The 11517-nt window shown below is 28.9% G+C and overlaps 1 protein-coding gene across 1 annotated transcript; it reads right to left on the bottom strand.

The window, feature by feature from the left end:
- Positions 1-6652: 6652 nt before the first annotated feature.
- On the bottom strand, positions 6653-11200 carry LOC101504197 (cytochrome P450 72A15-like). The gene is made up of 4 exons (XM_012717411.3): positions 11039-11200; positions 9086-9333; positions 7661-8042; positions 6653-7254 (listed from the first exon to the last, which is right to left on the bottom strand). The coding sequence occupies exons 1-4, from the start codon at positions 11183-11185 to the stop codon at positions 6829-6831; spliced, it is 1203 nt and encodes a 400-aa protein (XP_012572865.2). The 5' UTR covers positions 11186-11200; the 3' UTR covers positions 6653-6828.
- Positions 11201-11517: the final 317 nt, after the last annotated feature.

Below are 11517 nucleotides of genomic sequence, written 5' to 3'. Positions count from 1 at the left end.
AGAGGAGGAATCTATCAAGTGGGGTAAGTCTTAGAGTGTTCAGTTTGTTGCTTCTACTTATGGCACAAAGGGTGTTAAGAGAAACATTTGCAAAGGAAAGTACAATTTGAAGTAATAATGTCGATTTACAAGAAAGGGGGGTTTGAATTGTAAATGCACCTTTTAAAAAATTCCTGTTAAACTTAAGAAAATAACTCAAGATTGATCTTGGTTATGAAAACAGAAAACAGAGAACGTTCTTGGTTTTTGTTATAAAACAGAGAACGTTCCTTGATTAGTTGAAAATGGAAAATTAGCTTATATTTTACTTTAGTTAATTAATTCAATATGATAAATAAAAAGATAGGATAGAGAATACCACACAAAGATTTTATCCTGGTTCACCCAACGTGGGTTACGTCCAGTCCTCACACAGTGAGATTTTCCACTAAGTGTTTAAAAGAAAGAGCCTTCTTGATCTTACAACACCTAGTCTAGATCAACCTTGATCTATTTCAACCTCTATTGCTTTCCACCCAGAAAGCAATACCAGCACCTATCTAACCTTGATAGAATGTAATCTTTAAACAAACTATAAAGAAACTCTTATAGTTTGAGTTTTTACAATTTGATTGTTTTGACAGAATCTGAGATTTCTCAACTCTTGTTTGAGAATTGATTCTTTATAAAGGATATAATGATAATTGCGCAAACTAATAGATGAGTATGAACCAGCAGCTGTTTTGCAGAAATCAGAATGTATGATTGCCTCTGTTTTGCAAAATTTCAAGTATGTATGTGATTGATTTATGGATTTCGAAGCACTTGAATTTCTTGCCTTGAATCGGGATATTGGTCTTCTATTTATAGGCTATAGAGGCACTGAATGAAGGTACAAGAGCTGTTGGAGAAGCTCTGCTTTTTGACTGAAACATTATTTCATAATAAAAATAATCCTTCTTTGAAATAGCTTTTTGACTTTATTGGTTTAGCATTTAAAGCAGTTTTGTCCTTTTTAGAAAGTACTCTTGACGTTTCTTCATTGATCTTGGATGGTACATTCTCTGTCTTGAGTGTAGCTAGATAATGTTGGAGATGAATTACAGGGTATTTCAGAGAAGATGCAGTGTTGTTGTTATTGTGCAGAAAACGGAGAATGATTAACGTTCTTGGTTTGTCAGTTTGAACTTTCTTGAGCTTCAATAATCATTATGGAGTTCCCGTTTTAATCGTTATGGATTTCCTTTGTAATTGTCTTGTCATATGTCAAGATTGATCGAACTTTCTTGACATTTGATTTTTGGAGTTTGCAAACTGTCATGACTTTTGTATGTCTTTGAGTCCTTTGATCTTTGAGACCAAATAGCCTTTTTAAGTTTGGATGAATCCTACTTGTTCCTTGCCATATACTGATTAGATATGAATAATTTCCAGGGAAGACTCTTTGTTAAAGAGATAGAAAAGGTTTGACCAATATGCTGTGATGGGCAATTTTTGAAGCTGGAGATCATTCTCTGTTTTGATGCAGAATGATCTTGTTGTTGTCTTTTATGTTTTGCTTGATTCTGTTCTTAATTAAATCAACTCAAAAACACATGTTAAATTGACATAACATTTTAGAATCATAATTAACTTTCTTAAATAACCTTTGTTTATTTTCATCAAAATTTTAAATATAGAGTTTGTCTCAACACAATTATGATGATAAGAAAAAGGGAAAGGTATTACAACAACTGGAACCTAAAAGAAAATCTTTCAAGGGAAACTTCTTTAAAGAGACTTGCAAGTATTGCAAGAAGTATGGCTATAAGGTTGATGATTGCTATTTTCTGAAAAAGAAACTTGAAAAGCAAGGTACATTTATAGCTCTAGCTTGTTTTGAATCAAATGTGATTGATGTTCCTTCCAATACTTGGTCATTAGACTCATGTGCAACTATTCGTGTCCTAAATTCTTTGCAGGGTTTCACAAGCTTGAGGAAACCAAGTGATATTCAGGTGAAAGTTGTCATGGTAAATGGAGCTAGAGTACCTGTAGTAGAGATAAGAGTTGCTTCTTTGATTTTACCTTCAGAACACTTTAATTTTGAAATAAAAAGTGTATGTTTCAGCATTAGACAAATGTAGTTACACTTTGGATTTTCGTAATGGAAGACTTGTTGCTCATTTTAATTCTATTAATGTTGGTTCTGGTGTTTTGAGCGATGGATTATATATGATGGATACAGTTGAAATGTTTGTTAATTATGTTGATGGAGCTAAGTGCATTAGGAAAAATGAAAATATGAAAATTATTCTATGTTATGGCATAGATGTTTGTGGCATATTTCTAGGCCCCGCATCGAAAGACTAATTAGGGAAATGTTATTCCTAATCTCAACTTCTTTGACGTTGACACTTGTGTTGAATTGCCTTAAAGGGAAGTTCATTGCAAAACGAGGGATGCAAAAGCGAATAGATGCGATAATATGCATCAACTAATTCATATTGATATGTGTAGACTTATCACACCTGGTGCAATGGGTGGATATCAATACTTTATCACTTTCATAGATGACTTCTCTAGATTTGGTTAGATAGATCTTCTTCAAGAGAAGTATATCTCTTTGGATGCCTCAGATCTTTTAAAGTTGTTATTGGATTGAAAGCAAAAGAGAATATTAAGTGTTTGAGGTCTAATAGAGGAGGAGAATACTATAGTAGGTTTGATGAAACTGGAATAAACCAGGACCATTTGCCATATTTCTTGATGAATGTGGAATTGAGGCTCAGTACAATATGTCTAACACTCCTCAACAAAATAGAGTTGCAAAGAGACGTAATCACCGACTTCTGAATATGGTGAGGTGCATGATAAGTCACTCTACGTTACTTGATTTTCTTTAGAGAGATACATTGAAGATCGTCATCTACATTCTTAATCAAGTACCTAGCAAGTTTGTGTCGAAAACTCTGTATGATTTTATGACGAGAAAAAAGTTGATATTGCTTTTGCAGTTAATGTTTTAGTGAGATACTAGAGCAACCTTGGTTTAAGTCATTGGAAAGTCGTTAAAAAGGTATGGCGATATTTGCAGGGAACCAAAGACTATATGTTGACCTATAAGAAGTTTGATCAACTATAGGTCATTGGTTATTCTTACTCTGATTTTGCAGGTTGCCATTTCGACCGAAAGTCTACATTTGACTTAACTTTTACAATGGTAGGAGGAGCTATTTCTTGGAAGAGTGTTAAGAAGACTCTTACAACTACCTCTACCATGAAGGCATAATATGTTGCTTGCTACGAGGCAACTTGTCAAGTTATGTGGCTGAAGAACCTAATATCTCGCTTCAAAGTTGTTGAAAGCATATCTAGGCTACTTGTGATATATCGATCAAAGTATTTTGTTATTAAATATCTATTTGTTAGAGAAAAAATTCTTGAATTTCATACTCGAATTAAACATCTTGCTATAGAGGATATGTTAGCAGATCCATTGATCAATGGCTTAACCGTCAGAACTTTTCAGAGACATATAACCAATATGGGTTTAGCTAAATCATTTGATATTTTGAATTAGTGGGAGTACGAATTATTATATATAAGTACTTAATTATTATCATTCTTATGATATATGTATGAGACGACATCAATTTTATAATAATTCACTACGCCAAAAATGACATTTTATAGCGCGTCTTTTATAGCGCTTATTAAATACAAGCGCTGTTGTATGATATTTTAAAAATAACGGAGGATACAACAGCGCTTTTTTGACAAGCGCTGTAAAAAAAGCGCTGTAAAAGACTTTGATTTCACATAATTAAAGGACCTATTAGAGCGCTTTTTGGAAAATCGCTGTAAAAAGGTTTTTAAAAAAAAAATAAGGAGGTCTTTTATAGCGCTTTTGGACAAGCGCTTTAAAAAGTTTGTAAAAAAGCGCTGTAATAGACTTTCAAAAAATAAAATAAGGAGGTCTTTTACAGCGCTCTTTAAAAAAGCGCTGTAATAGGCTTTTAAAAGTAAAATAAGGAGGTCTTTTACATCGCTCTTTAAAAAAAGCGCTGTAATAGGCTTTTAAAAAATAAAATAACAAGGTCTTTTACAACGTTTTTTTAAAAAGCGCTGTAATAGGCTTTTAAAAAGTAAAATAAGGAGGTCTTTTACAGCGCTCTTTAAAAAAAGCGCTGTAATAGGCTTTAAAAAAATAAAATAAGAAGGTCTTTTACAGCGCTTTTTAAAAAAAGCGCTGTAATAGGCTTTTAAAAAATAAAATAAGAAGGTCTTTTACAGCGCTTTTTAAAAAAAGCGCTGTAATAGGCTTTTAAAAAATAAAATATAACAGTAAATCGCTTCAGTTTCCTCTTTATTACATAAACTTCACTACACTTCAGTGTCCTTCTCCTCTTCATTATCCTTCTCATTGCGAACCCTAATGTCCTACGAACCATATTGTTAACCATCTCCATTGCAAATCATCTCCATATTTGTTACTATCCCTACGAACATTATTACATACTCTTCTCAATGAGAACCCTACTCTGTCCTACGAACCGTTCGTATTTCTGCGCATTCTCGCTGTTTCTTCTTAAACGAAACCGTAACCCTATGAACTCTACGTATTTCTTCGCACTCTTCAGGTATTGTATTCATTTATTTCTTATATATATATAATGTGTCTGTTAATGCTAATAATCACATTTATTTGATAGTGTTTTACAAGTTTTCCGAGCTCAAATGGGTGCTACAGTGTCGAAGCAAAAATCAAATAAATCACATGGATTCTAATAAAGGTTTGAAATGTATGGCTTTAAAATTTCATTAACAATCAATCCACAAATATTTATTGACTTATATGTTTTATTTTATAGTGCTCTCGCCAAACTAACAACATAGACTGCGGATATTGTATATTACGATTTATGAAGGAGATTGTTGTTATAATCTCAAAAAGAGATCTAATTGAAATAAAGGAATGCATATTACAGCGCTTTTTTAAAAAAGCGCCGTAAAACTAATACCACAAGCAGCGCATTTTTAGAAGAGATTTACAGCGCTTTTTTTTATTTTAAAGAGCGCTGTTGTATCTTTTTACAGCGCTGGATACTACAGCGCTTAATTTTTTGAAAAAGCGCTGTAAATAGCTTAAAAAAAGCGCTGTAAAATACCATTTTTTGCGTAGTGATTTCTCTTATAGTATTTTTTGATCTTGCGACCATTTGTGGATTACATATTTCTTAATTATACTATACTAATTATACTATATTGATCAATATTCACTATTCTTATGTGAAATATGAGTGTTTAGCATGTATGAATTTTTTTTTTTTTCTATCGGTTTAATTTTCTGCATTGCTAATGCTTATGTTTCTTATAGTAGTTGGTGATAGGTACTTTTTATAAATGATTGATTTTTATAGATGTTATTTATATTTTAATAATTAATTAAAGGCATCCTTTAATAATTAATTAAAGGCATCCAAGTGGGAGAATCGTTGAAATTAAATGGATTTCTTTAATTAATTACAAAATATAATTAATGAATTATACAAATTTTTTTAATGCATTTATGTGAATGTTAACTATATATGTTGTATTTGACGATGGCCCGTTATGGATTTGGCCACTCCTTTTAGTTAGCCCGTCGAGAGGTCATTGCCTCTACTGCTGTATATATGTTAGGTAATCTCATTAAGTTAGAACACGCAATAGTATACATGCATCAGAAGGAAGGAAGAAACCCTCACATTCTTAATTAATGTTCATCATTCCTTCGAGACAATGGATCTTACTATCATGACAGACATGATTTATTGTTGTTTGCTATATGTCATATAATTATATATGTGATTTAGGCTTAATGTGATAATCCAACCGTAACTTCATCGTATCTTTATTTCTGCCTCGTCTTGTATTCAACATATTATTATTAAGAATTAAATACATTTTTATTATTTATAAAATTTTAACATTTTAATTTTAATTTTTGTAAAATAAAATATATCTTTTAGTCTCTACAAAATTATCCAACAAACAGTTTCAATTTCCATTGAAACAAAACATGTTTAATTGTTCTTAAACGTTAAAAAATTTGAACGATTCTTTACAAGTATGTTGAGAACATTATAAAAAAAAAATTTCTACAAAAATTTAGAATTTTTTAATTTGGGATAAATTCAATATGAATTTTTTAAACGTAAAAAATTTAAGATAAAAGTAATGAAAATATAAATTTAGAAATTGTTTTATGAACTTATTTTGTATATGTTTGAAAAAATTCATTTAAAAATATATGTTGATTTAATAGTAGAGAATAAAATTGCATGCATAATAATTTTATAGAGATTAAAAGTTATATTTTTATTTCATAGAGACTAAAATTGAAATGTTTAAATTTTGTAAAGATTAAAAATATATGTAAGTAAAAAAAAATTATTTTAGTGTAGATTTTTTCTTTGCAATTTTACCTGTCACTTGAACTATTTTATCTTCCTATATTAATCAAATAACTAGATTTTTTGCTTCATACTTTATCTTTTTTTTGTTTACAATTTTATTCATATTCAAATAACTAAATATTTTTATATAATTATATAAATTTATACTTTTTATTTTTATTATCAGACAACAAGCATGTTAATGGAGCGTGCCCGCCGCTTGCACGCCACTAGTTCATAAACTAAAGAGGAAATGAATAAAATATAAAGTAATTAATGTAGGGGTACAAATTCATTATTATCTCTACAACATACTAGCTGAAGTAACAAAAACATGACAAACGACATAATAAAAAACCAAGAGTTTTCAAATTAAGAAACCTAATTTATTTTGGCAACACAACTAATGCGAGTAACAAAACTATGCACTCTAAAGTTTATGCAAAATGAGATGTGCACCATGCTCTGGCTGAAGAGTAATAATAAAGGAAGGAGCATGAGAATAAGATGGAGAAAACTCTAAAGAAAAATTCCTTAGGATCATGGACACAGCTATTTTAGCTTCTAATAAACCAAAGTTTTGTCCTATACAAAGTCTAGGACCCCATCCAAAAGGCAAGTAACAAACTTTGCCATTTGTTGCCTTTGAAACTCCTTCAGAGAATCTTTCTGGATTGAAATCTCCAGCATCATCACCCCAAAATTCTTTTTCTTGGTGCATCATTGATACAGGTACAATAAGCTCTACTCCTGCAGGAAGTGTTAGGTCTCCAAGTTTTGTGTCTTTGCGAAGATATCTTGATAGCATAATGACTGGGGGATATAACCTTAGACTTTCTTGAAGAATCATTGACACCTGTTTCATATATAATATAATCATAATTAAGATCCAAAATCAAGTATTATTCATGTTTAGAATATTAAACATGACAAAACTTAGGTCTATTTTCTTAGATGTTTTTTAATGATTCTTAATTTAACCGATTATAATGTTTTAATTTCTTCAAATTCATAATTTTCTTAAAGTCAAAATATATAACAAAATGCACTAAGTTTTTTCCAATTGAATAAAGTAGTCACGATTAGAAAAAAGAATTTAAACTCGTGGTGAAATTCATCACTCCTTCCTTTCTTACTAGATTTAGTGAAAACTTTAGAAACAATTTTGTATTTTGTCATCTCTAATTTTCCTCATAAACTATTAGTTTTAAATATAGAGCACTCAAATAAAAGCCAATAAATCATAGAAAGTGAAAACTTACAATTTTAAGTTGACCTATCTTTTCATAATCAGGTTTATCATTACCAAACACTTGAAAAGCTTCCTCTCTTGCCTTAGTTTGCCAATCAGGATTCTTGCTTAGTAATAACAAAGTCCAAACAAGCAATTCAGCATTAGCTTCTTGACCAGCCAAATAAAATAGCTTAACTTCTTCAACTACTTCCCTTAAACTCATTCCTCCACCACCATTAGCTTTTTCAGATTCCTTATAATTTGATTCTAAAAGTATGCCTAATAAGTCATTGTTAGTAGGTTCCGCTGCTTTTATTGCTTTTAGTCTTCGGTTTATGATTTTCATGAGTGATGTTCTTATTTCTTTGTCAATTGCTTTCATCCTCCTGTTGGTATAGGTTGGCAGGAACCTACCAATAAATAACAACCATTAGAAGTGTCACTCAGTAGAATTTAGCAACTACAAATTCAATGTAAAAACTAACCAAAAAACTACTCTGTTTTAATTTGTTACACTACTATATATAAATTGTTCTAAAATAAGTTGCAATTTTATGAGGTTTTATGTTTTTAATGCGACACTCAATATTTTATTTCAATTCTACCTTTAATTAATACTCTTGGTATCACTTGCGTGTCAATTATACTCTATTGTAAATTTATCGAAATGATTAAAACACTAATCTTTTATTTATTTACAATTTTTCTTAATTGAAAAAACTAAAACGACAACATTCTTTCTAAACAAAGGTATTACCGTGCACAACGAATGTGTCTAATCGCTTAAAATAACTAATATTCATTTAAAAGGTTAAACTCTCTTAACACATATTTTTTATATGGTATACACCGACAAATGATTGAATTCTCACCAAATGATTAATGGACACGCAAGTATCTACTGCGCAATGATCGATTATTGAGTTATGTATTCGGCACAGTTCAACATTTTTAAAATATTTTAAAAAAAATGTATTTTTAGTTTCTATAAAATTATGATCTTTCAAACTTAGTTTTTAAAAATAAAATTATTCATTTTTAATTTCTATTTTGATTTTATATGAACTCTTTTAAGGACTAAAAAATTGAGAATTTTTTTGTAGAGATTTAAAATAAGATTTTGAAATTTCACAGAGACAAAAATTTATTTTATCCTTTTTTTAATTATTAAAATTATATTTTTTTTATTAGAAATCAAATTTATAAAATTAAAACATGACCTCTAATGTTCAACACCACCTATTTTAAAATGTTAGAAAACTACCTGCATATGCAATACATGTTGGGAAAATAACACTTAATATGAGGCATAGGAAGTATGTTGCAATTTTGAAATACCAAACCTTAATTTTGACTCTTTTTTTTTGTTAAATTCAGATTTTGAAATAAATCCTACAAATTTAAGAGCCAAATTATAAAATGAATTTAAGTTGCAAAACTGGTGAAGCCTTACCTGTAACCTGGAATGAAAGCAAACTTAAAAAGTGTCATTGTAAGTGTAAGCATTTCTCTTTGAAGTTCGAATACTCTTCTTCCTTCTTCAAAACTACTTCCAAAGCCCGCACGAGCCAACACATCACTTGAAACATTTTGAACGAAAGGCCATACATCTAACTCACATGACCCATTGGATGAAGATACTACTTTCTCCAATTTGTTTATCATATCATCGCATGATTTGCAAAATATTGGTATCAACATCTGTTAAAGTTTTCAAGAAATATAAACACCCGTTGTAACTAATTAGCATAATATTAAAAATAATTTTCAAGGTAATATGAATGTTTACTCCACGTGTGTTTGGTTATCCGGTGATTAAAAGTGATTTTGAGTAAATATTTTGTAAAATTGATTTTAGTTAAAAATGAATCGAATATAAATTGATTTGTATTTGGATATGTTCAATTAAAAGTGGATTGAACAATAAATTTCAATGTAAAAATCGCGTTTTGACTTAAAAGCTACAAATTATAGCTTAAATTTAGAATTCATTCTTGAGACAGAATCAATTTACTCGATAATATTCAAACATGTTATAATCAATTTTACACATTCAAAATAAATTTTCAACACTTTAAAATGAAAATCAAAATGTACTTGAACATCACTAGTACATACTTAAAGACGACTTAAAGGTCTATTTGAACATCACTAGTACATACTTAGAGACAACTTAAAGGTCTGTTTGGGAGATGGACTTTAGAAGGGAAATAAGAAATTGTTTTTCTTTCCAAATTACCAAAGTTAAGACATAGACTTAACGTTCTAAAATCCTACTCCAATAATCCTTGATTGATTAAAAGAACTTTGTATTAAATATTAGTATACATGTCTCTAAGTAATGTTAGATTAAACAAATAAAACTTATTTATAAAAAAAAATATTGTTTACTAAAGCGACACTTATTTTGTTCTTAAATCTAAACTCAATTAGCAATTGTGTGAATTAATTATGGTGATATTCTTTTTTAATTAAAAAAAATATACGACACTTATTTTTTAACGAGAAGGATGTACAGAGATTTTTATATGTTACTTTATTCAATTTAAAATAAGTGTTATTTTAGACGTTTTTCTTAGGGATTAAGAAAAGTTATAGGCTTAATTGCAGTTTTGGTCCCTTTATTTTCATCAATTTGACATTTTTTGTTTCTCCATTAGATTTTTAACCTAAAAAATGACGATTTGACATATTTTAAATGATCTGACATGATTTCATGATATAGAATTATATAAATGCATTAATTATTCAAATGTCATTAATTAAATTACAAAAATGAAAAAAAATCGAAGTTGAAAGTTAAATTTTTAGAGAATTTTATTGTAATTTCGTTAGTGTTAATCATTATACATCATCGTATCATACGTCACATTATTTAAAGCATGACATTGTCATTTTTTAGTTCAAAAATCATAATGATGAACCAAAATTGTCAAATTTTAAAATAAGAGAACTTATGTTGCAAATTAGTAAAAATAGAAGGTCTAAAATTGTAATTAAATCAAAGTTATAATATGAATAAAATATATAAACTTTGGTTGACTTAATTGGTAATGAAAACGACAAAGAAACTCGCACGAAACTGCGAAGTCCAAGTTCGAACTTGAGACATGATATTCAACTTAACAATATCGGCATTTGTCAATTGAATTATGTCTTACAGATTTAAAAATTTAATATATTTTATCTATTGTTAGTGGACAATAATAATTTAGTGATACAATTTGAAAAGGAAATTAATAGCATACTGTGAAGAAAATAAGACTTATTTTGAAATGGAGAAATAACTTAGAATATCTATTTTCGATTAAAAACAATCAATGTGGTTGATATAACGACATAGGCAAAATACAAATAAATATCAAACTAGCCAAAATAAAGATCATAAAGAAAAATATAAACTAACCTTCATTTTCTCGACATTGAATGCTGGGCTTACGATTTTTCTGTGTTTGGCCCATTTGTCTCCATCATAATTTGCAAACCCTGATGCTAGAAGCTTGAAGAGTGGACTCGTATCGGGTTTTTGAAAATCATAGACCTTAGTAGTCATTTCTTTGATTTTATCTGGATATTATATTTAAGGATTTAATTCATCGACAAAATTATCAATTATAAAAAAAAATGAATTAAAAAATATTGAATTTAATCATAATAACATTTAAAATTATACATATAAATAATTATTATTTAATGCTAATATAATTTTTTATACAAGTTTAATAGGTTTTTTATGAAGGGTTTATAAATAATTATACATTTACCATTTAAATTTAACATAGAATTCTACTAATATATAGCGAGATATAATTGATTGTGAAATGAAGCTATTTATACATGCAAATTAAATGTTAAATACATTCAAAAATATTTTAAAATTTAAAT

The sequence above is a fragment of the Cicer arietinum genome, chromosome 6 (assembly GCF_000331145.2).
Source record: "Cicer arietinum cultivar CDC Frontier isolate Library 1 chromosome 6, Cicar.CDCFrontier_v2.0, whole genome shotgun sequence".
Lineage (NCBI taxonomy): Eukaryota > Viridiplantae > Streptophyta > Magnoliopsida > Fabales > Fabaceae > Cicer > Cicer arietinum.
The sequence above is the reverse complement of the archived record's forward strand: the minus strand, read 5'-3'. Positions and strand labels throughout refer to the sequence as shown.

Coding starts and splice junctions, on each gene's coding strand:
- LOC101504197 (XM_012717411.3), bottom strand. CDS start 11,185: ATGACTACTAAGGTCTATGATTTTCAAAAACCCGATACGAGTCCACTC. Junction 9,334..11,038: donor TCAATGTCGAGAAAATGAAG/GTTAGTTTATAT, acceptor AAACTTTAACAG/ATGTTGATACCAATATTTTG. Junction 7,255..7,660: donor AGATAGGTCAACTTAAAATT/GTAAGTTTTCAC, acceptor TATATGAAACAG/GTGTCAATGATTCTTCAAGA.